The sequence below is a fragment of the Columba livia genome, chromosome 1 (assembly GCF_036013475.1).
Source record: "Columba livia isolate bColLiv1 breed racing homer chromosome 1, bColLiv1.pat.W.v2, whole genome shotgun sequence".
NCBI classification, from domain to species: domain Eukaryota; kingdom Metazoa; phylum Chordata; class Aves; order Columbiformes; family Columbidae; genus Columba; species Columba livia.
The window spans coordinates 34,633,409-34,659,485 of record NC_088602.1 but is presented as its reverse complement, the minus strand read 5'-3'; the positions used below and the strand labels follow the sequence as shown (position 1 = coordinate 34,659,485).

At 45.4% G+C, this 26,077-nt stretch overlaps 1 protein-coding gene across 1 annotated transcript; it reads left to right on the top strand.

Moving 5' to 3' along the window:
* The first annotated feature begins 7,106 nt into the window (after positions 1 to 7,106).
* CNMD (chondromodulin) lies at positions 7,107 to 21,672 on the top strand. Its single transcript, XM_013366762.3, has 7 exons — positions 7,107 to 7,265; positions 7,605 to 7,736; positions 10,171 to 10,311; positions 12,887 to 13,000; positions 15,479 to 15,632; positions 16,735 to 16,937; positions 19,753 to 21,672. The coding sequence occupies exons 1-7, from the start codon at positions 7,194 to 7,196 to the stop codon at positions 19,966 to 19,968; spliced, it is 1,032 nt and encodes a 343-aa protein (XP_013222216.3). The 5' UTR covers positions 7,107 to 7,193; the 3' UTR covers positions 19,969 to 21,672.
* Positions 21,673 to 26,077: the final 4,405 nt, after the last annotated feature.

Below are 26,077 nucleotides of genomic sequence, written 5' to 3'. Positions count from 1 at the left end.
GAGGCTTGGAAAGGGCTGAGGTTGAGGACTGTCTTATGAACCCTTCTCTGAACCAGGTACCTACCACTTACAACTCCATTTGCCCCTATAAAGTGCCCTTTAGTGACAAGTGACTTGCAGGTGTGAAGAAGAGGCTGGCATGAGGCACCTTCTTGGACTCAGTAAGGTGCATATTTGCCTAGTGTTTCCAGTACAATGTGCTGGGATTGGTGCGGGTGGCTGGGTGTGAGCCCAGACCTTCAGCGTACAATGGAGATCTCTGTTCTTGTGTAAGGATCCTTTCACTGAGGATTTTCCATCCCGTGAGGAAAATACGCTAACAGGCTTTAAATAATTAAACAAAACACATCACACGCAAGCCCAAGTTGATCTTTAAAATGCATTATCCTCAGAAGGCAAGAGAAAAGCTCAGTGCTTTATGCCTTTCTCCGGCCTCTTCACACCTTAACTAATTCATCGCATGAGGGACCACCCAGCTGAGTCTTGACCACGAAGTGATGGCTACACCAGTCACCTCCGCCTTTAAAACCAGTATTGCCACAGCTGGGAGCCAGGTTTCTTCACCACCAACAAGCACAGGCAGTGGGGGAACAAAGCTCTTTTCATCAGGCCAAGCCTGCAAGGAGGATGTCGTTCCAACAGAGCTGCTTGCTGGTCTCGGCCAGGAAGGACAGGACAGGCTTCTCTTGTGGCAATCAGATGTTCTGGGGCAGCTGCAGTCACCTCCTTGCAGGAGCAGGGAGTCATCTGTGGTCATGACAGAGGACAAGTTTGGCTTTCCATGGGCAGAGGCAAGGAAATCAGCTACCTTGAGCATCTCTTCTGGGTCACTGAGGCCGTGGATAGACCTTCAAAGAGAAGGAGGCAGAGCAGCTGCAGGGTGGTTCTTTACACCTGGTATAATACTGCAGATCATTTTTCTAACACTCTGCAGGCTAAATCTTCTTATTTCCCAAAAACTGCCCAGAGACAAGTCCTTACTGTCTCTGCCAGACCATGTAAGGACAGACAAGCAGCTTGAGGCAACAATGTTGCACAGTTTGTCAGCAAGGAGAAAGCCTTGCCAGCAAGGAGCAGGGTAAGTCCAAGCCCATCCTCAACCCTCCTTGATGTCCATCCAGCCCAGTGGTGGGGCTAAGCTTCATCTCTGTGCTCACAGGGCCCCATGGAGGACAAACTGGTGGATGGAGGCCACCACCCAGCCCCTCTCTAATTAGTCCGGTATCACGTGGTGGCCTTTTCCATTTCCTCAGCTCTTCCCCATGCTGTGCACAGCCCAGAGCAGATGGGCTATAACATGTGGAGCCTAAATTATTTGACAGGTCCCCCTTTCAGGATTAGGGAGCACCATAGAAATGTCTGCTCATGGCACCATGGAGAAAGCCCTGGGAAATAGGTCGGTGATGGTGGGTCCCTGGGGCAGCCGTGGTTGGGAGTTGGACTCAGTGATCCTTGTGGGTCCCTTCCAACTCAGGACAGTCTATGATTCTATGATTCTATGGTTGTGAGCTCCATGGCAGCCAGCTCTTCCTGGGAGCTCACCATCCCTTCTCTCACCTCACCTGGCCTCCAGGTTCACGGGCTGTCATTACTTCCTTCATCCCTCGCTCTTCCAGGCTGTCCAAGGAGAAAGGTCTCTGGCCTTTTTCATGTTGTTTCTCAAGCATTTGCTCCCCTCAGCAGTCCACACTGCATATTTATGAGGACCCCACTGCTCCAGACTTGTCAAGTCACATCTTCAGGAAAGGAGATTTGGCTCCAGCCAGGCAAAAATTATTGTTGTTAATAGAGCTTGATTTTGGAAGGGAAGTCAGGACATGGAGTTCCCAGAAATGATGATTGTTCTTCGTTTCTTTCTACCCTGTCTTCTATCTCTTGGCTAAATATGTATCCAAGTGGTTCATGGCTTCAGTTGACCCGTGGCACAGTCTGCTGAATTTTCCAGTGAGAACTCACCCATTTTCTCCATTGTGTCCCACCCTAAGCAGAAATCCTCAGAGGGAACGCACATCCCACAACCTTCAGTGGGCAACAGAGGAGTCCTGGACCACCTTGATGAACATGGCGTAATCTCCATGAACATTTCTGAGGACCAGAAATCTGAACAGAAGGGATGTAAAGTGACCAAAAAGAAGTCAACAGAGCACTACAATTTAGCAGAAGACAAGATTGCACCAGGTGGTTTGTTGGTTCTCTCACCCTCCTGGATTTAGTTTCTTAAATCTAATGTGAGGGAGGGGTTTTTGGAAGAAACTTTTTTTTTAAGTAGGGATTTGAATTCAAAGGAAGAAGTATTACAGATTGGATCAAAAAAGCCTGATGTAAGAGGCTAAATGAAAGAACAGAGCGTAGGTGAATAAGGATTAAACTCACTGGAATCAGCAGTCTCACAAAAGTAATGAAAGCACAAAAAAAGTGTTTAAAGCATTGTCAGAAGGGTGAGTAAAATATATGTTTCAAGAGATTGCATTTGTGAAAAACATTCTGGCTTTGCAGGTAGCTTCGGGACAATCTCATTGGAAATACTCTCTAAAGTTGGGTCACGAAATTATTAGAAGAACAGTGCATAGATCGAAAAAGAGAAATATACTTTATTCATGGATGCTCTTGGATGAGTGGGAAAAAAAAATAAAGCCAGGCTCAGCCTTTGCTACAAAGCAGAAAGAAACTTAGCAGATTTCTCATCAAAGTGTAAAGCCTCTGGGAAAGAAACAGATTGATGCTACTGAGTTGTTTAAGCTAATAACTATCTCGAAAGCACAAAGCTGTGGTTGGAGGTTAAGAAAGAAAGTAGCCTATGAGCAATTTACACAGAATAGCTACTAAGAGACCACATTGTTAGAGGTAGGAATGAAAGCATGTAATGACAGCTAGTTATTTTATTTTATTTCTTTAATTCAAGGAAAACAGAAGGCACAGCCACTAGCTAAATTAAGAAGAATAAGATGAAGACATATGGACAAATGGGATTCAGCTCTGGGGAAAAACAACTCAGCCTTTGGCGTCCTGGGGTGAGGAAGAGCAAACTGTGATGGGCCATATGTCCTCACCCGACCACAGGAGAGAAGAAGAAGGATTTGGGATGAGCGAGGTCCTGCACTGAGCACGTTCCAGGCCATCCTTTCAAGAGGGACCAGCTCAGCTGTATCCTGCCAGGGATGCAGCCCAAGCAGAGCAAACAAGGATGCCCGTCCCCTCCAGGGAGAAGCATCAAAGCAAAGGACATTGCAGGGCTTTTCTGGGAGGATCTCACAGCCCACCAGGAAAAACAATGGTTTTGGTGTTTGAAATTTCATGTGTCACTGGTCAAAGAAGGGAGGACGGCATTGGCACACCGTGCACGAGGCCGCGTGAGAGAGGAAGAAACATGAGCATCCCAGGGGCACCGCAACGTCCAGGACCACCGCAAAGACGTGAGCTGTGGCCATGACATACGTTTCTGTTTTTTCATCCTTTGGCTTCACTGTCAGCACATATCCTGAGGGTTTCTCAAAATCCTCAGGCTGTTACGGGTTAAATACCAAATCCAAGATTTTCCTTTTCTGTAGGACTTTTTTGCCCAAAGGACTTTTTGAAGAGACATCAAGTAAGCAGGACTTGAATCACCACTAGTTACAGTGGAGTAAACCCATGGAAAAGCAGAGCAGTGAATCAGGTGCCCAGTCTCAGTAGCCCTCATGAATTTCTGTTCAGGCCATCATGAAGTTTAAACAGCTATTTGGGACACTTAGAAAATGGAGATAAAATGCATAAAGCACCACAAGAGACTTACAGAAAGGCTCACAGCATCACCAAATCCTTCTCATTTTTAGTATTTCCATTTCTCCTAAACTTTTTCTTTAAACTGAAAAATAATGAGAAAATGTGCTTCCTTGAGAAAAGCCAGTACTATCAGCTAAGCAACCTCACATTCATCGTAGCACTCCAAGTACTCTGGAATGCTTTTCAGCCCAGAGGATAATAGTATTAGACGACCAGAAAGGCTGTCCTGTAAAATGCTGTTATTATGATTTCCAGTCTCAGAAGTTGGCTTAATCCAGCTGAGCACACACATGTTATTTAGAGAGGAGCCTGAGCTCAGACACTAGTATCATGGTCATCTTTATTGCAAATGAAGAATTCAGCTGGTGAAAGGCAAGTCACGTTTTTTTTGTCCTAAGCCCTGCAAACACTGGCTGTTGCACTTGTCTTTGCACTCCACAGTGAGCGTCTGGAGCTGCTGAATGCTGGGTTGTTTGTACAGATTTGCATCTGTCTAAAACATCTCGTTTTCTCTCTTGTCACCTAATCAATCAAACGGCAAAAGATGTGTTCCCCGCACCCTCCAAGGAAAACAGATATATGCCCACACAAAAGGCAAAGCATGAACATAGGGGTTAACTAGAGGTGGTAAGCTGCGAATCATCTGACAGGAATGTCTTTTTTTTTTTCCTCTTCTGTCTGCTTGAAATTTCATGCTGATCTTCTTCTGCCTGTGGAACAAAAGAAGAAGAGGCAGCGATGCTCTGAGTTGAGAAAAAGAAAAATAAAATCTGGGATTGTTCCCTGCATGAGAAAAATACGTTTGAAGGATTACTCGGGGGATTTGCACCTTGACGTGAGGAGGAGACGTTGTACAGCTTCTCTCCCAGGGTTTGAGCAAAGCAGCTCCCTCCCGAAGGTCCAGTCCCCCACCCACACCTCCCCATATGAGCAGAACCCATCTCACACCCCAGCCTGCTGAGGACAGACCATGAGGATCCATTCGTTGCTTGGGATGGCAGGAATCTGCCCAAGCCAAACCTGCCAGGGTCACCGCTGTCCCATCAGGAAGGCGGGCACAAGCTCTCTGATTCCATCCTTCACCTTCCCAGGGGAGATGTCGCACTTCACCACATGCTGCCCTTGCAGCTCCTGTAGTGAAGGGGCCTCCATGAATAACCAGTACAGATGTATTAATTACAATTATTTATTGCGCTGTGTCTTTATTAATGCTCTACCTCAACACTGTGCCCTCAGCCACCCTTTTGCCAGCTGAAATGATGCAGTCTTCCTCCATTCTTCCATTTGCATCCCCAGGGAAGGAGACATGAGGCACTCAGATGGGTACCAGGATGGGGGGACATCTGCTCCCCCCACCTCAGTCACAGGGATGTGGCTCAAATGAGCCAAAACCCAGCGAGAAGCAGCTCTTCCTGGGTGAGAGCTCTGTCCCTGGCACGTTTTCCCATTGGAGATGAGCACAGGGGCCTTAAAATAAATCTGTCTTTTTAAAGCAGTGATGCTAAATGGGGGTTTGAGATCAAAGGCTGGGATTCTCACATTTTGCCAAGATAGACATATCCATTCATGAGATTTTTGGTGTAACAAAATACTTGCTAATGAAGAGGATCATAATCTTATTATTAGCCCCAACCTACAACAGTATGTCATTCAAGACTGGGCTAGAATATGCCCTAGTTTAGGAAGTTGCACAGTAGGCTTCACTTTTGATTTAATGAGCTGTGATTGTGTTTATTTTTGGCGGTAACTATGCCCGTTAATTTTTTGTTTAAGGTCTGATTGTTAACGACAGTAATTGACAGGAAGGATTAATATGGGTCGAAGGGAAGGAAAATGGGGATTGTGTCTCTGGGTTTCAGTCCCCAAGCACGTAGACACAAGGTGTTCGGTGGGGCCTGAGTTTTCTCTGCTTTTGCATTGTTCGCATCAGTGAGGGGACTTAGAGACTTGCAAAACAGCAAAGATTTTTGCAGTTACGGCATGAGGCACAAGTGTAGGAGATCAACCGCAGGGGCCAAACCTGCCTCTTCAGGCACACAGAGCTGGGATGAGCTGCGGTGAGACAGGGTCACAGCTCAGTCTCTGCTGTCAAGGTCCCAGAAGGTTCAAGATAGGGGACGTGTCAGTAGTGTGCAACAACCGGGCAAGGAGAAATAAACCTGCCCGAGAAGCAAAATGGAGAGGCAAAGATGAATACAAAGAAAGATGCATACATTGAAAAGAAATTGCTGTTGCAGAGCTGGTTAGCATGGGCACTGCTCCAGAGTGAGATGGAGTCCCATGTGCCAAGGTCTCCCCAGTTTAACAGAACCTCTTTCCAGTGCTGTTGCCTGTCTGGAAAGCCAGAGCTGGGCCACCAAGCAAGCGGGGCAAGGCAGGGCACAACCCAAAGTCCCTCCTTCATGATCTTTTTGAAGTTAATATTTTATTTTTCACTGTTTCCAGCCTTACAAGGGATACTCTGTGACAATGCCAGCCCCAAAGCGGTCCAGCACTGTTGGTTTTCCAGAGGGCACACATGGCCATAACCATGCACATGTAGGTACAGGCAGGATGCCCATGTGGTGCAGGAAGGGCATACAGACATGGAGAGACACACGGACAGATGCACATAGCCAACTGTAGCCTTGTGTTTATGCCTCCCATGGACAATAATAGTAAGAGCAAAGAGATGCAGATGAACATCCCTTCCAACCCAAATTACTCTATGATCATACTGTACTTTAGATGCTAAAAAAAAAATTCATCTGAACATCATGAGTGACAGGAAACATAAGAAAACCCAGGGATAACTTCACTTTAGAGGTCAAGCCATAAGGTGACCATCACATTTTTGAATTAAAACATGGAATTTCCCCCCATGATTTGCCCCCACTGAGCCTGTGCCAGGCCTGTTCTCGCTGCTCCATTTGCAGGCTGTGCCCAGCCTTGGCAGGGGGCTCAGCTGGAGCCAGCGCTGTTTGCTTGTGCCTCCCATCGAGGTGTTTTGCAGAGCAGCCACCGAACAGCAGCTTGTCAGCTTCAGCGCCTGTGAATTCCTGTGGCAAGTGTAAAAAAGCAGTTTAAATTCTGTTCTATTTTAAAACCTGCTTTTTACAGCAGTTGTCTGTCTGCCGGGTCACCTCTCCGCAATGGCATGCGAGGTTGGAGGGGGTTCTATCCCCGACACAATCCCTGACTTCTCCATGTCCAAAACTGGAGACAAACCCCCGGGAGTGAGGGGGCAGCGGGGCTGTAATGGGGGTCACAGCCTTGCGTTGCTCCGACGGCTGCTGGGCAGCTCAAAGGACTCATTGTGCGCCGGGAGGGGGGCGGTCCTGCCTCCCCCGTCGGGGCTGGGGCCGGGGCGGGCCGGGGCGGTGCTGCCCCCGTCGGGGCCGGGGCCGGGGCCGGGAGCGGAGCCCGGGGCAGCTCTCCCTTTCGCGGCAGCCATGGCAGAGGGCTCCGAGAAAGTGCCCATCACCCGTGCGGGGCCCGAGGATGTGGAGCAGTGCCTGCCCCCCGTGAGTGCTGCCGGCCGGCACCGGGCGCGACGGGACGGGACAGGAGGGAAAGGGATGGGCCGACTGGTAGGGACGGGATGGGATGGATTGGATCGGGGCAAAACGGGTCGGGTCAAAGCGGATCAGGATGGGTCGGGAGCCAACTGATCGAATCCGATCAGGGTCGGGATGCGGTGGAACTGGGAATCAGGATGGGGCGCTGCGGTCGGCGCGGCCGGGACGGGGACTGGTCGGGGCCGAACGGGCGTCCCAGGGCGGGGTCCCTGGGGAGGGAGGGGGCAGAGGCTGTGCCGGCGGAGGGGGCTCCGTGCCCCGCACTCAGCACCGCGTTCTCCACAGGCGTACGCGGCGGCGGCCCCCGGGCCGGGGCGGCTGCTGAAGGCGGGGGCCGCGGTGCTGATCGCCGGAGCCCTCCTGCTCCTGGCCGGGGCCATCGGAGCCTTCTACTTCTGGAAAGCCACCGAGCGGCAGGTGAGCACATCCTCACATCGGGGTAGGAGTTGGGGCAGGTTAAGCTGGTGGCAGGCAAGGAGAAGCACGGGCTAGAAACTGTTTTTGCAGAGTCGATAAAGAAGTCTTTAAGCAGACTCTTTTTATTTTTTTTTCCTCCCATGCTTTAAAAACAAAACAAAACAAAACGAAAAACCCTGAAAAACAAACCTACAATCATTATCTTCGCTACCTGCTTGGATGGAGCCTCCTGGAAGCACATTTATTAATGAACATGAAACCTATCTTTGAGAGCACAGACACTACATTGATTTCTGCTTGCAAATCCTCAGCAAACTCAAATCCCAACAAGTCTCCAGGGATTCATATCCTGGGCAAACTCCAGCTCTCAGGACAAAAAAAGCATTGAAATGTATACATTCCTTTTTCACATCATCTGCATTCTTGGTCCAGATCCTACCTGGACCCTCAAACACGTACTGCTATATTTAACCCATTGATAGGCACCGTTATTTCACTCCAGCGGTTTGTATGGCTGTGCATACACATAGGCATTTTTGGTCAGTAGCTGTGGAGCAATTTTTAAAGTGATGCTGAGTTTTATCATCTACATTTTTTTTGGGTCCATAAAAAACCCTGTATGCAAAGAAAGAAATGAGAAGCTGAACCCAACTTCAGAACATTAGAACAAGTTTATATATTAACTTTCCTTTCTATTTATATAGGATTTTGGTTTAAGACATTTGAAACATGATGGTGCACTTGTGAACGTAAGTTGCTCCGTGAATGCTTTTAGTATCTTTGAATTTACTTTGGAAGAAGGTTTGTAGTGCCTCCAGCCCCACACCGGTCCCTGTCAAGGAGAGCCTTGTGCAAAACCCAGCAGCCAGAGCCAAGGTCCCCCTGTGCGATGCACCCGTGCACAGAGGGATCATTCAGATAATCAGAAAGTACAAGGTTTTACACCAAAAAGACAGGACACGTTGCTGACCTCCAGGATGTGCTGTAAGAACCATCTGCTTCTCTGGACTTCTGAAAAAGGAAAGGGACACAAATGGATAGGTGGGCAGGGAGGGGGCACGGTGTGTTCAGCTCTGACAGGTGGGTGCACTGGCAGAGCACATGACAAAGTTCCCCTTTTTTATTGCTCCAGTCATCTAAATTCTGCTTTGCAAAATGTGTCACATTCCGAGTTGCCATTAAGTTTCTAAGTTGATCTCCAGGTGAAGACCCTGGGAAAGCTTGGAGTTATTTTTCCCAGCTGCCTTCAAGCTCAGAAAGCTACACTTGGCTTGCAAATGTTTGTGCATTCTCCCTCTGTAAAAAATTATATTTGGGGTCATTCATCACAAAATTGAAGGCAACTTTTTAATTGTTATTATTTTAAATCTTTAATTTTTTCCACAACTGACAGGGCTAACAAAGTCCCAACTCCAGCTCAGCCTGCAGCAGGGGAGACCATTGTTGTACATTGGTCTGGTTTTATGGACCACGTTCAGCAGGAGTCCTAGACAGCTGAGAATATGAGACTGAATCTGTAGAACTGAGGAACCATAAATCTTTACCACCTTAGACTTTCTTGAGCAAAGGTGAGAGAAGAAGAAATTTGTCTCTAAGCTGTCAGTGTAAATTTTCCATTAAAATGCTGTAAGGCTTTTTTAAGACCAAAAGTAAACTGCTTGTGCAGCACTTTTAGCAGAGCCGCATGAGAGAATCACAAAACCCCTCCACAGATTGTGGTCCTCCAGCAAATACAAATCACGCTGCAGCTTTCCTCATTGAAAACAGGATAAGAGCAAATACGCTGACAAGGAAAATACAAGTCTATACAACTTCACATCCAATTTAAATGAAGTTCACATCCACTGCAAGGTAGGAAGCATGTTCATACTCAAGACGAACCCATTTTCCTGTGCCTCCGCAGAACATCCTGAAAGGTAAATAGGGGTTGGCCTCCTCCAGGGTAGGATGCTCACTCCTGCTTTCCTTTGGAAATCATACCAGTAAAAGCAGCGATTCCTAAAATACGACACAGAAGAAGGTTTTGAAATTGGAGTGAGCCTGGATGTGGACATGATGCTTTTGAAGAAAAACTGCCCGTACCAATAGATGCGTGTGTGGCCCCTGAGCTCCCCAGAGGAGGGACCTCAGGAGGTCTCTAGCCCTATTTGCTGCTTGGGGGTCAGAGCAGGTTGCTCAGGGCTTCAACAAGCTGGGCCTTGAAAACCTACAAGGATGGAGAACGCACAACTTCTCTGGGCAACCTGTTCCACTGCCAGCCTGTCCCAACTGTGAAGTGTTGCAGTGGGGTGGCCTTGGTTGTTGGAGAATTATCTAATGCCTACAGAAATAAAAGTCAGGAGCTGAATAGGGACATGAGTCAGATCGATCCATCCCCTGGTGTAGGAGGAAGGCAATAAGCAATTACTGAAGTGTGCACTTCTATCAATTCCAGGTGTACAACGTTCACTATACTATGAGCATTAATGGAAAAGTACAAGACGGAACGATGGAAATAGATGCTGGAAACAACTTAGAGACATTCAAAACAGGAAGCGGGAGTGAAGAGGCTGTTGAAGTTCATGATTTTCAGATTGTAAGTACCTCCACCCTTGTCTTTCATGTAACACGCTCCAGTGCTGGACTCCCTAGGGATACCCTGCTCTGCCTTGACTTCTGTGGCCCAGTGGGTCTCGGGTTCCAGCCCCCAAGCATCCACACAAGCATCAAGGCTCTCCCAGCTTGCTTTCACAGCAAGCCGGGCAGTTTCCTACAAAACCAAGTCTAGAGTAAGTGCCTTTTGGGGACCGGTCACGCCAGGTCCCTCTCCAGGAAGCAGTACGGATTAGGCTGCATCAGATTTGGCTCCACATAACACTTGGCATTTTCAAACCGTTGAACAGAGCTACAACATGTTCTGATGGGCTTGTGACACAGCCCCTGCCTGGTTTCAGATGATTTTAACTAGAAAACACACCTCCCCAAAATGTCACCATTTTAGGAGCACAGGATCAACACAGTAAGCCAAGTAGGCACCAAGTAGGAACCAAGGAGACACAACACTAGACCTGAGCAGCATGCTCTGTCCTGAGATGAAGGATGGGAGCTGCTCTCCATAGCTTGGCCTGGGTTCATCCCCAGGGGACAGGATGGAGGCATCTAGCACAGCTTATGCAACCATGCACCGAACCCAGGGTGCTGGGCCACTTGGGCTGACAGCAAACACACTTGGCTACCCCAGCAACTTGCCTGTGGCTGCTCAGCACAGAGCCTGGATTAACAGATGCTGAATCCCAGCAGAGCTCAATAGCTCAGGTGGAGTGATTTGCTGAGCTGTACCACCTCTGAGCGATGAACAATGCATCCATGTGATGTTGCAGAAACCTATTTACAGGGCCCAGATCCTGCAATTTATATTCTCAGGTGTGAAACACTCAACTTCAGAGTTAAGCCCTCTGCAAGTCAAAGCAGCATCTAAAATAAAAGCTCTGCTGCCACAAAGACTTGCCCAGGGCTTCTGGAGCAGCCACTTTCCACCTGCTGAATCTAGGAAGGTGAGGAAATTCAGCTCCTTGGCTTCTCAGCAAGTGCAAACAAATCCATGCCAGGAAACCCAGGACCCCAACTTGCATGACAGCTGCAGTTCAGCCTTCATGAAACTCTTGTTAACATCACCATAGCAACATTATTAGCAGCTGAATAAGTGCACCCACAACGAGCTCTTCTGCCATTGCTGTTTCACATCTGCACAAAAGCACCAGCCTGCTGGAGAGATGTCTGAATTCACATTTCTTCCACGTGTGCTGCTGATGAGCTACTGCCTGTCACAGCCAGGTCAGAAATCAGCTCCCAGCACCAACCAGCTAAAGGCACCTCCCAGGGACAGTGCCCGCTCGTAATGACAGAGGGACAGGGGCAGGCTCATTGAGAGCAAAGGGATGCTGCCAGTTGAGTTTTGAGCCAAGAAAGCACATAAAGGAGAAATAAATTGAAGAGACGTGCTTCCAACAGCCAAGGATTTACATTAGCAGCTTTGGATTCACTGGCACCGCTCGAATGATTACACGGTCAGTGAAGACTTGGATTTGGCAATATTAGGATGCTCCTACCACACTTGATGCACCACAAAGCCTCGTTCCCTTGTTCTCTCATCCCTGCATAGCCATCCCCTGTCTCTCTGCTTCAGAATTAGTCATTTTGTGTTGAAGGGTGTCTGTCCAACTGTACAGGACTTGCAGGCACACAGGATGCAACACAGGTGCCTCGGTACCATCCATCCCAAACTGCACTAGATGCCTACAGCACCCACGATGTCCATGCCCCCCGCCATGGCAGCCAGAGGCCAAGCAGAAAACCAATACATCTCCAATAATATTTGTATTTAGGTGGTCGAATGAAGCTCTCAACCTGACGCAAATTTCGCCATCTACAATGAGGTATCTAAATCCATTAAAGAAGAGAGAGCTCTTTTTCAGGTATCTGAAAATCTACAGCAGAAATAGAAAAACTACAGGCAAGGTTCCCCTGCCCAAATGTTGATGCCCAAGGTGCTGGCATAGAGCTGGCACAAATTACCCCAGACTTGCAGGAGAGCTGGAGCCATCTGGAGTTGCTGGGATACCCTTCTCTTACAATTGGACATCCATGGTTTGGGCAACTGCACTTCTCCCTCATAGGCCAGATGAAGGCAGTCCCACACACAGATTTCTGCACCAAGTTCCCTGTCACAAGCTTCCCCTTGCTGTCTTCATCATTTATGTGTTTAAATTGGACCAGGCTGCCCCCATATTTTTGTAAGTCTGTGCTGTAAGGGCACCGCACCACCAGCTACCACAGTTTCGAGGGTGTCTACGTTAGGTGCTAAGTTGTGGTTCAAATCGTCTCGACTAATTCCTTAACACTGCGAATCCAAGTAGCCTGCAGCGGGTAGAGAAGCACTTACATAAAACACCCCCACCTTTCAGAAATCAAGCAAAAACTTCTAGACCCATTTGACCCAAGCTGTAATGCTAAAATGATGAGGGAGGAGTGGTTTATTGCATCTGTTTTTGAATAAGATTCAAGCTTCAGACTGAAAATTCAACAGCACTTTTAACAGAGCTCGAGTGCTTTCTTGGGGGCGGTGGGGAGCTGGGGGGCTGTGCACAACCCCCTGCCTTCTGCTTTTGCAGGGCATCACTGGAATCCGTTTTGCTGAAGGAGAAAAGTGTTACATCAAAGCTCAGCCAAAAGCTCACGTCCCTGAAGTTGACGCTATGACTAAAGCGAGCCTCACATCTGAGCTGGTAAGGGGTGACTTTTTTATTTTTTCAACCCAAATCTTTATATAGAGAGGGTCTTAAAGCGGTGTTTAAATACAAATAAAAATGACATTTAAAAAACCCTGTGGACAGTGGTAGGGTAGGATAGCTGAGGGTTCATTGACTGATTGCAAGGGGTCCCTAAAGGGAAAGAGAAGCAAAACTGGTGTCTGAGGTGTCACTGTGTCCAGGGGCTTTGTGAGAGGCTGCAGGCTGGGGAGAGGGGGAAGATGTGGACCAAAGTCCAGCAGATCCACAGGAGACCTCAGTGACAAGAGCATCTGCCTGAGATCAGGAGATTCCTATCAATGCTCTTGAGCAGAGCCATGGACTCCATCATTTAAGTCCTCTGAAATAGTCAAAAAAAGGAGAATTGTGGAAAGTATTATTGGTTAAACGGGTTTTATAAAAATGGTTAAAAAAGTTAAGAATTTGTCTTCTTAAATGGCACCAGACTTCATTTTAAGACTTCGTGCTAACTAGATTTCATGGAATGTGCATCACAACCACCACAGAAGCTGTGATTCTCACCCAGATACCGTCAAAATCTCCCCCTATCTCACCCTAGTTAAAAAAAACCTATCGCTTTAGGTGTGCAAAGTTTCCCAGAGCTCAGATCCCCAAACCCATCGGTCCCGCAGGAGCAGCTCTGGTGACCCGAGCAGGGGCTCAGCCACCAGCAGGGCAGCACAGGAGACCCACATCCCCTTTCCCTGGATTTGCTCCACTCCCGAAAAAATAAAAGCAGATACAATTAGCTGGGAGAGAGGAACCACTAAGGCTGCACCCACCTGCAATGGTGCTTTGATTACTGAGCATCTACTTTCTCTAAATGCAAACAGGAAGGTAACAGTGATGTTGCAGGCTTGCCTGAAGTTGGTGGGTTTTCCCCCCATGATGGGGAAGAGATCTTGCCCAAATTCCAGCCAAAGCCCTAGATCTTTCCTGCCTTGCCTAAGGTCAAGGTTTCAATTTTTCATCTATTATCCTAAATAAGTCAAAAAGTTATTTCTCATTTTCTGCTTGGCCACAGTATCCCTCTTTCCTTGTCCTGTTTTCTGTGCATCTTCTCCAAAGATGCATCACCTACACAACCACTGCAATAAACTGTACGCACTGAGGCCACCAAAACAAGGAGCAGATTTAGTGCTGCCATTGGGATATTGACCTTTCCCCGTTGTTCAACTTTCCAGGTTAGATGTATGATGGGAATGGCAAAGTAGTATTTACTTTTCTAGAACAAGTTCCCTCTCTAATCCACATGGATTTAGGAGAAAGTACGCATATGCCATTATCTTACTACACTTATCATAACCTACACTGCCTATAAAAAATAGGTGATTAAAATAAGCTTTTATAGATGCTCAAACTCTGCCTGCTCACAAGTCAGCATCATCTCAAACAGAAACAAAAGACATTTTTATTTCTGAAAACTAGATTCAGATATTTCTAATGCTGATAAAAGCTTAAGTGGGAGAAGAAAGAGCACTTCTCACTAGACAGTTTGGAGAGCAAACTTAAATGACTTGAGACCTACAAAAGAAATCAATAAACACATTAAAGGAACAGTAACTCAACAGAATAAATTGATCTAGTCAGTTATATAACAAGTTTTGATGACTTTTATGGAAGCAATTTAGAATTTTAACTTTGAAATCATACTGGTTTTCACGATTCACAAGTCGGTTTTCTTTTAATATTTCACTGTTGCTATAAAATACTTACACATTTTATGTAAAATAATACTTTGAACTAACAACTTTAAAGAATCAATCACTGGCATTTTCCTACATTACTTTGAAGATATGAACCAAAAACCTGCAGGGTACACTTCAAAAAGACAGGCTCCTTTAACTCGCACTTCCAGCTTTTGGTCAATTGAATTGCTTTCACCAAACGAGACCTTTAATCAGACGGATCACATTGACTTGAAACTGGAAGCTGGAGCAGTTCTCAAGCTATAATCTTCTCCAAAACTTCTGAATAAGGTGTTTATTTGATTTTTTTTTTTCTCTATTGTAAACATAGTTATCTCTTGGGAGTACATCAAATGAGAACAGGGCATGATAAAAAAGATTAGAGTCTTGTTTTCAGCTGATGTATTTCATCCCTGCTCTGCTGAAGGTGGTAAAGATTCAGTTGCTATCACCTGAAAAATCTCGTGGTTTGGGCGAAAAGACCTCCAACACCTAGTCCTTGTACGAGGGGCAAAAGCCATCCAACAGAGAGACAGGTGAAATCTAAGTCCCAGCAAAGCTGACAGCAGTTTTGCCATTCATTTCCACGGTGGCAACCTTTACTCAGGCTTTGGCTCAGTACAGTCAGTTCACGTTCACAAAATACAAGGATGCTCGGTATTAGCTGCAGCGGATGATTATACAGCTTGATGCTCAAGAATTAACAGCGAGCAGGCACATGACTGTTCACTGAGCTAGCAAAGGATTTATGCTCTTCTGTTTGCAGGAAGATGAAATCATGCCTGTGAGATTTGACGAAAACTCCCTTATCTGGGTGGCTGCAGACGAGCCCATCAAGCATAACAGTTTCCTAAGCCCCAAAATTTTAGAGCTTTGCGGGGATCTTCCAATTTTCTGGCTGCGACCGACATATCCCAAAGGTAACACTTCTTGTATTTGAAAAGTTTGCTATCCCTCTCTTCACCTAAACAGCTTCCCTAGATCAGGTATGCCACACCAAGACTTGCACATCTGGGAAACCACACTTACCCAGATGTTTGGTGTTCTCTAACTGCCCTTCCTCAAGACAACTTACATAACCCATATGGGTGACTTACTGTGAGATGAAGCATTGCCAGAGAGGTCAGCCTCCTTCTACAGAAGGACAAGACAATAGCTTAAACTAGTCCCAAAATATTTTGGCAGCTCACACCAGATAACAGGAACACCAGACCTGGCCAAGAGTTAGGGAACCAGCAAGCTCCTGATCTGGGACCATAGCCTATCATCTTTCCCACCCTGCTTCTCCAGAGGATGTCACTGGAGTGGTGGGACAAGATACTTTAGGTAGGCAACTGACAGGTGAAGTTCATGAGGTGTTGGAGGCTGTCTCGGGACTGAAGTACTCCCATCACCCACAGCCAAGCTTTGCAAAGGTGTTCAGGATTCACAAGGGAGATGGCAACTTCTCCAGATAATTTCCAGGCCTGGGAGGAGAGAAGAAGGCTTGAAAACATTTACTCCTCCTTGGTCTGTTGATTCCAAACTGCTGGTATTTTCCACTCTTATGATGAGCTTTTATATCCCACTGGACAACAAAAGAGCAGTATCAAAGCTGTCCAGAAGCTGTTTCCACCACATTCTCTCGCTGCCCTTGAGAGCAGGGTACCAGCCTGTCACAAAAGCACTTTAGAAAAATGAGATGCATATGACCGGTCTTGCTAGCGCTGGCAACTGCTGCCAAGGTAACACCAGTGACCATGCGGAAAGTCAAATACAACCCCAAACTCCTCACACCCATTTTGCCTCAAGGAAAAAGCAAGGGGGTAAAAAAAGGGAATCTCACAGCCCTTTGGACTGACATTTGCTGCAGTTACAGCACAGGAGGCAAGCAGCTCCCATGGCGATGTTTATCAGGTTTGCCACCACACGGTTTCATCCTTCCCTCTGCCCCCTTCCCTTTTTAAATCACTGAAACCTCAGATAATGTGTGGATAAAACAAGGAAACACTGAAGATTATCCTCTTGTGATTATTTCATCAGCTAACCAAAGGAGAGAAATTAAGAGAAACAGACGCCAGACAGAATCAAACTTTGATGCAGAAGACTTGGAAGCTGCTGCTGAAGAAGTAAACACCAGGTCACCCACCACACAGCTGACTCAAGAACTTGATCTCCAACCTAATGAAACCAGGCCAATGGGACAAGAAACCGATCAAACGCTTAATCCAGACAACCCATATAATGTACGTATTTGCTCTATAATCTCCTTTCAAAGCCCAAGACTGCTGTAGGCAGGTAGTACTGGTGACAGGGGGTTTGTCTTTTTTTTCTCTTAATTTACACAGTTTTTGCCTGTTCAGTTTTTCTCTGGAAGAGGCTTGTAAAACACCTACTGAGTTCAAAACAAGTCTACTCCTGGTTTTCATCAAACTTCTGTCTGAAACAAGCACAAGTGTTTGCAGTGGCAAGTATATGGCAAATTGACCCCCAAGTTGCTTTTCAGGGTTCAGGTCCATAAGCAGCACTAGAGAGATCCGACAGGGACAGCACATTCTGAAAACAAACATAAGCTTGTCTTGATCAGACAGCTGAAGCCTGTAATGTACTGACAACGTAAAGAGAGAGTCCAGTACCTAGAAATGTACTTTGCCCCCAAATAGAAATTAGCATCAGAAGTGACTCATTAATGTGACTTCATTAATATTTATAAATATATAAAGGGTGAGTGTCAGGAGGATGGAGCCAGGCTCTTCTCGGTGACAACCAATGATGGGACAAGGGGCAATGGGTACAAACTGGAACAAAAGAGGTTCCATTTAAATTTGAGAAGCAACTTCTCAGTGAGGGTGCCAGAGCACTGGAACAGGCTGCCCAGGGGGGTTGTGGAGTCTCCTACTCTGGAGACATTCAAAACCCGCCTGGACATGTTCCTGTGTAACCTCATCTGGGTATTCCTGCTCCAGCAGGGGGATTGGACTGGATGAGCTTTTGAGGTCCATTCCAATCCCTGACATTCTGTGATTCTGTGACTACTATTGAGGAAAGCAGTGTCCATTTCTGGTTGCAATGAGATTAAGGTTAGGCCAGATAAATCTGTTTTCTCAGCCTCTCCTCTATGATGGTAAACGGCTGTGGTCTAGCAAATGATTCACAGAGGAGAACCTGTTCATAGACAGCAACAGTGGGCGGAGGATGAGTCTCGCAAAACTTGTTCTCGCTCTCTCAAGATGAAGCAGCCCCCAGAAAGCACAGAGATGCCACCCCGCTGTGTCCCCACACCTTTGCCGCGCTGCAGGAAAAGCGGCTGCACAGTAGCACCTTCCAGTCTGCTGCACCCGCGCCAGACAATTTGCACCCACCATTTGGTGCAGCAGGAGTAAGTCATTTTAATACAACACTGTCACAGGATAAATGCCTCCTGCTTTGGAAATAAGTCCCAGCTTTGACTTGACATTTATGCAACAGCGGGAGATCATTATACTGTGACAGCGTTCTGCCTAGTTGACATCCCTTAATTAAACTTAAATTAATCACTCCAAATAAAGTGGATCTAAATCGACTCTCTCACGAGGTCAGTAAAACAGCAGCGGCACTGGAATGTAATTTCTCACAGCTACTAACGTGACCGTGTGCATGGGGTCCAAGCTGCCATGTCCCTGCAGAGCAGAGCAAAACAACGGCTGCAGGTCCCCTCTTCCAGCCAGAGGGACCCTAGGCCAAATGGAGAACATCCCATCAGATATGGCCACCAGATGTTTCCTGTGCAACCTGCTCTGGTGAACCTGCTTTAGTGGGGGGTTGGACTAGACGATCTCCAGAGGTCCCTTCCAACCCCAACTGCTCTGTGATCCTGTGACTTCCCTCAGCCTGCAGGGCAGGATTCACCTTTACCTGGTTGTTGCGTAGATGCCTCCATCCAAGCTTTCTTTAGAGGCAGATTCAGTCAATTCAAAAGGACCATAATTATACTGTGGGTCTTTCCTGTAGGATGAAATGACTCCTCCCTAGAACTCTCTCTCTTCACCTACTCTGAGTGGAGTCTGGATGATGAGCTCAGGTGTAGAAGGTCACATTGCAGATTCCCAAATTCAAGGATGATGAATCCTGTCCAAGGGAACAACATCCTCCCTGCTCTCAGGGCTGGGGGCCCAAATGACACCAAGCTGTCACTGGTGTCCTGTACAAGCCCAGACAAGAGAGGGCACCGTCCCGTGCCTCACCTTTTCAGGCTGCTGCTGGTTTTCTGAATGAAAACTACTCAGGTAAAAAAAAAAAAGTGTTACTTTGGCATTTGCTCTTTGCTGCTGCTTTTTTTGAAATAACACCAACAGGAGAAAAACAAATGAGTTTCAAAAAGCAGAATATCCAGGTTACTTTTTTTCCCCAGAAAGGAGGAAAGGAATTTGGAAGGGTGAAGGTAAGAGCCTGCTTTTACATATTTTATGTGTGCCTTGCTTCACGTAACTGCTTACTGTCAGATACAGAACAGGCAGAATTCTCACTGTCCACAATGCACCTAAGTGTGGCAAAGGGGATAAAAAAGCAGACTGAAAGATAAAAGAGAAATATTCAGAAAACTGCAGAGTAATGGAAACTGAATAGTTTCCTGGAATGGTGTAAAAAAGCATTAAAATACAAAAATTAAAACTAAACATTAAAGACACAGCATACACTTCAGACATTGTAATCTACAGAAAAGACTCAGATAACTTTCTTGAAATCTTTTCCATTGCTAATATTTAAAATTTTGGAGTTTACTGCTGTTGGATCTTTTGCAAGGACTGTACAAGAAATATAGTGAAGTTAGAGCTCCCTGTTGTTTCTTTCCATTTTACACGGGTGACTGCACCAGTTCTACACTTCTAAAAAAAAAAGAGCAAGACAAAAGAAAGAAAAAATAAAGCAAGATGCACAGGGTCAGTTAGTGGGAGTTCTGTTAACTTTGACAGGACTGAGACTTCAGTTTTTACCTTTCGTAGGGTTAACAGGAGCATCGGTACATTCTGCACTTGCTGGGAATGAGGGCACCGGGATGACATTTAATATTTTACATTTCAGCAGCTGGAAGGTGAAGGGATGGCTTTTGACCCCATGCTGGATCACCTGGGCGTGTGCTGCATTGAATGCAGACGAAGTTACACGCAGTGCCAGAGGATTTGCGAGCCTCTCCTGGGCTACTACCCCTGGCCTTACAACTACCAGGGCTGCCGTACCGCCTGCCGAATCATCATGCCCTGCAGCTGGTGGGTCGCTCGTATCATGGGTGTTGTGTGAGAAAAAGCAACCAGAGCCTTGACAAAATAAGCAGGGATGCAACGATGACAAACTGGTAAAAGACGACAACCAAAGCCGCAGTACCAATTCTGGCCTTTCAATCAAAGCGGGTGTTACCGCACCAAAAGCAAGGTAAAGGTATTAGAACTGTAAATAAACAAACAAACAAAAAAATCTTAAAGTAAAATTCCATTAGCTTCACAAATGACAAGGGTATGGTAGCACTTACTGAATTAAAAAACAAAGCCATCCCCAAAAATGACAATATTAAACTTTGCCCAGAAACTGGTTTAGCAGTCCAGAAGCTTGCTCATAAATCCAAATTCAGCCTTCGTAACAAAACTCTCTCTCTGAGCTAGATGTGAAAATTTACGTCCAATTAGGCAACTAGCTCAACTTGTACATCTGGGAGTACCTTTCATCCATGTAGCTTACTTAAATAAATCACAAGTTAAGTTGCTCCCCGTTGCTATTCATACCAAGTTGCCAGGTCATTATGAATGGTTATAAACCAATTACAGCATACCTTTCCCACAAAGCTGCTCCGGGGGACACGGGAAAGTGCACATTGTGCTAAATCGGAAACAAGCGGCAGGAAAAGGGGCCGCAGAATCAAAACCCTTCGCACATCCCAACATCAAAGAAGCCCCAGCATCAAGAATCTTGTATCCACGATACCGCTGTAGTGTCTAACAAGTATCTGCTACCCAGCTACTATGGCTAAAGTATTTACATGTGGTTGCAAACCAAAGAGGCTCAAGGCCCTTCAGAATCTACAACAGCCACTGTATTTATAAGTCCTTGAACCAGACACTTCTGACACAAAATTACAACCCCTTTATATTCCACATGGAGAGCGGGCACTGATGGTAGTGCCTTTAGCTTCGCTGAAGCTAACCTCCATTCCCTGCAAGAGAAAACGCTCAATAGGAAGGAGAAAAAAGAGGGGAAAAACAAACAAAAAAGGAGGGGGGGAGTTTCTAACCTCACCCTTGTTGCTTAAGCAAACTGCAATTATTTGGATTGATCCTATTAGGTATTAAATCTCTAAGGAAGGTACTAAGCTCAAACACTAAGCTGGAACGACTTAGGATTTCTAGCCTTGGAAAACAAGGATAGAGGTGCCTGAATCCATACTATACCTCTCAAACCCTACCATTGAGTTTCTGGAGCCATCTACATGGGTTTTATAAACAGAACAGTCCAATTATTGCTTGAAGTTCACTTTCTGGAGCATTCGTTTTTGTGACTAAACAGCTCTCGAGATGTTGCAAGCCTGGTAATGTTATTAACACTGCATGACACAGAGAAAGAAAAGGAATTAATTTGACATAATCGTGGCTTAAAGAAAATAAAGACAACCGCATGTGGAATGCTAAACTGCGTATCTAAAAAGCAAAGTGTTAAATGAGAATGAGATGAGAATAGAATTCAGTATTTTGTTCTATTTCAGCTTTTTTTAATATAAGCTTCCCCTTCCCTTAATCTGAAGAACAGACTCGCTTTGAAATATTTAAATTAAAAACTTCTTAAAGTGGGATTTCAAGGCCTGTTAAATTTGAGTTTCTGCTTTTTTAAATGAAAATGACCTTGATCATTATGTTGTTTTAGAAGTACGTCATTCATATGCTTAGAAAAGTTGGTATTCCTTTTTTTATTTTTTTTTTTAACTGCAGATTAAACAAATACATTAAAAAACGGCAATTGCTTTCTGTGGGGTTTTTTGATGTAGAAAGAGTAAACACATTTATGTACATGTTCACGAACTGTCTGGAGAGGAAAACAAGGGGATCGGCGAGAGAAAGACTAAAGACAAAGAGAAGGAAATGAGACTGTATATGAACTAGACTGCTGCTGTCTTTCGCATCTAAGGCCATCCTGAAGAAACCCATAACCTGCTTCTCCATCTTCCCCCTCTAGTTAAAAAAACACCAAACTTTACAAGATGCTAAAAATGATCACATCTGTGGTTTGCACGTCTACACATTCTTAACAACATTAACTCTTCCTGAACAAAAGCTTGTACCAGACTTGTGGGCAGGTTAAAGCACCACAGGCGGCACATTCGCCTTGAGAACTCTTCTGTAGGCACCAGGCCGAGAAAGCCCCAGCCATCACAAGAGAAGCAGATACGCTTACACAGCCTGGGACTAGTAAAACTGCCGGAGCTACGATATCGTCCAAGTATAACACAGAGGGCACAATTCACTCATTTCCAAAAGATACGCAGCAGAACACCTTACCCAACTCATGCCTCAAGTAAGCGAATTTTTATTTCCCTGTATGTTGTATTCAAAGAAAGAAAAAAACTCTTGCTGTGGCAAAGTTGAAAAATCTTATTTAAGTGTAACATCTAATTTTGAAGGAAACGTTCTGAGGCAACGTAGCGATGACAATAAAACCAATGATCCAACGGTATGAAAAGACGCAACAATATTCCCCACAGTGCTGGCTCAGACTACAGTTCTAACTATCCACAGCGATCCTGTTCACTGTTACACAGCCTTTACTAACAATCTACTATGTCCCCCACGAATATAATGCCTTGTACACTAAAGATGTTACAAAATGTCTGGATCTGTAGGGTGTTGAAGGGGGGATGTTCCTTGAATCTGACCCTGCAGTAGCAGAAACCAGTTGAAAACCTTCCCTTGGCCAAAGTTGAGGTGGGGAGGAAAGAAAGAGGGATGAGCTTGTCACCAACCGTGTTTCCCACCACGGGTGAGTGGATGTCAGAGCACTGTAAATCTACTGTCCTTAAAACTTGATTACCCATGTGATTGTGTACTAGGAGGATGGCAGGGCAGATTAGAACAGAAAAAGGGGATAAATTCAGGCTGGTGGAAAAGAGAACAGGCCACAAAGCCACAGGGTTAAAAATCCAGTTGCAGGCAGGAGTCATCTATTTCCTATATCTAAACCCCCTTTCTCCCCATTTATAAGGAATGAACCCGAGTATCTCCCTTTGTCCTTTTTGATATGGAAATCATCCTCCACTTGTATCTACACTGAAATAGGAACAATAAACTGGGAGGCATGGAAGCGGGGGGGATCTGCCTCCCATGTAACACTTCACCCCTACTGTAGCACAAATAAATTCCAAGAAAGTTTCAGTGAAGAACAGATTAATCACTTGCTCCATACAGTGCAAAAAAATAAAAGTAGAGAAGCAAAAAACTACAGTTTGCAAAGGACAGATTGCTGATTGGCACATCAGGGTGGACAGATACTCTGCTCAGAAAGGGCAAGAGTTAGACTGAACCAGGAGCATCACCATCTTCTGCTTCTGAGGGGCACAACCGATCTTTCACAAGCACCACACGTATATCAAAGATGAGGAAGGCAGCCTTACACTACAAGAAACTGATGATTTCCTATGACCCCCAGAACAGTAGCAGAGAGTAATCCCATCCGTAGTACTAAACTGGAAAGCTGCTGTTCTCTCTTGCTGTCCTGTTCCTGTCTTTGCAAGTCAGAGCACCAAGGTGAAACTGCCCAGGTCTTCTACGCAGTACTATCCACAGATGACCAAAAGGTTTGGAAAGAAAACATTAAGACAAGTCTGAAGACAATTAAAACATAATCCACTCTGTCCTTACAGGCGGTTCTCTGCCTCCAGCCAACTCATTGCCAGCACTGCAACAAATTCTGCTCACCCTCTCTGGTCCAGAAGGAAATTCCCTGCATCACTGGTACTCTTCAGAGCCCCTACTCAACCTCCGAGCTCCCTGCCATCTCTCTCTTGACCTAAGGCTTCCGGAACCATTCTGTGCCTGTGTTTTGTCAACAACAAAACATATACAGCTCACAAAGTTCATGAAGCACCTTCCCCTCAACTTTGAGGAAATTTTACCTACTGCATTAATCCAATCCCGTCCCACCAGAAAAACCCCAGTTCCCTGCCCCTAAGGCAACAAGAGCTGCTGTTATTGGTTCATCTACATTCTAAAGTGGAACACACATAGATTATCTGCCTGTGCTCAAAAACATGCCAGAACTATGTTTAGACCTGCAAACTTGGCTTACAGGATTGAGATGGACAGGGAGGTCTACCGCTTGATTGCTACAAGTTTTAGCCTGAAGCTAAAGCATTATATTTGCATTACATATGCCTCAAGAGTACATAAGTAGCAATGCACTTTATTTTACTTTTTGCCTTAAGCTAAGTGAATTGAATCCCAAAGCACCGAAACAGTACCCACTTAATAAAAGAATACATTGTGCTTATCTGAGGAAATGTTCCCATGGTCTTTCTGTAAGTGAAAGTAGACAGAGGAACCCCTACTGTGTTCTCTTCAGTAAGTAAGAACAACCTGATTGGCAGAAAACATCCTCAAGTTACTTTCTCGTTTCTGTTTAAGAGATTTTTATCTAGGCTTTTCCCACAGCAAGTCTTGGCTAAGAGCTGTTAAGTGCTCTGAGTGACATTTATAAAGCAAGGCTGGCCAGCAGACAAGAACCTGATTTTGTGACAAAGTGGAGCGCTCAGACATTTGTCTTTCTTCTACCCTGGAAAGGAAGAAATGCTTTTAAGAGCATAAATAAAAAGCAGCAAAGCACTTACGCAGGAAAATTGAGTTAAAGTCCCTGTTCCAAATCAAGTCAACTTCAATGTTAGCACCCCATACGGATGGCAAATGCTCCGGATATTGAGCAACTAGCTACTTGGAATTCTCTGAAGGGCAAGAAATTCCCCACTGAAGCTAACAAATCTTTACTGAAATATGCCATGAGTATACCCTTTCAAAAACTCATCCAAGAAGCAGAAATTGCTCAAGTCAAGACACACACAAAAAACTTTAAGTTCAATCTGTCTTCCTTCATCGTATTCAAAGACCATGACAACACTTCGTTCCAAACGTCATCAAATCGGAGCTTTGGAAAACATGAGTCCATTTTGAAGCTAAAAGTGATTTAAAAAGAAACCACTGCCCAGCTTTGCCCTATAGGACAATGATGATGTAAGCACGTCAAGAAATTGCAGTTACATCAAGACCCTAGTCATAGTCTACATAGTCTTTATAGCTATGGCATACATACAAAACCAATCTCTTCTTAAGAAGTGTGAGACTTTAAAATCTTGGTATCTATCTACTGCACAGGTGTAGTAACAATACTAGGGAAAAAAAAACACTGCACTTTCCCACCATCCCTGTAAAACCTGGATACCTAGTCCTCGGGATGAACAGCATACATCCTTTCTTTCTCCTCCTTAGTTTTCTTTTACATACATTCATTACTGAAACAGCTGCAGACTTCACTTGTCCTATTAAAACACCTGTTCTAACAGCCTTTAAATTTTACCAAGCTCATCCAATTCTCAGTGTAGTAAAAGAACATCTCAAATACAAGGAAAAGAGACAGCATAACAAACAATCTGGAAAAGCCTATATAATTAGGACTGCAAGGAAAAGCAGCCAACTTAAAGCAGCATCCAACGGTCAGCGAGGAATGAAGCGGCTTTCAGGGGGCTGCCAATATTTGCAATTCAGGGAGTTTTCTAGAATCTTAGAATACTCAGGTGTATCTGAATTCCCAAGACAGCAGCATGTAGATGAGGCAGGTTTACCACAACTGTTTAAGTTCATATCCCTTTCAAAGAACCACAGAGTTGGAAGGGACCCCTTGTCCAACCCCCCCGCTCAAGCAGGGCCACCTGGAGCCAGGTGCCCAGGACCATGTGCAGACAGCTGCTGAGCATCTATAGGCCCTTGCAGACTTGCCTCCAAGCATAGGCAGTATTTCTTACATTTCTGAGTTCTTCTTCTGTAAATACTGTTATTTAAAATTTAATCATGATGCAAGAACTGATGGAAACAATGAAGGACCCATGGGCTGTTCTCTAAAATATAAACAGTTTCCAGCATTCTGAAATAAGAGAACTTAAGGCAACTGCTAGCTATCTTTGACTTCAGGCAATTGTAATACATCTTTCTTTTTGAATACAGAACACAGAGAACCCAGTTCTCTGTAGAAATTTCCAGCCGCAACTGTCTCCCATCACACATGACTACAATTCAACCCAGCATCCGGGCAGAAGGACTCCGCAAGCAGAAATCTTGTGTGTGCACGAAGAAGAGCAATCTCTTCCTCTTCATTGAATGCCAGT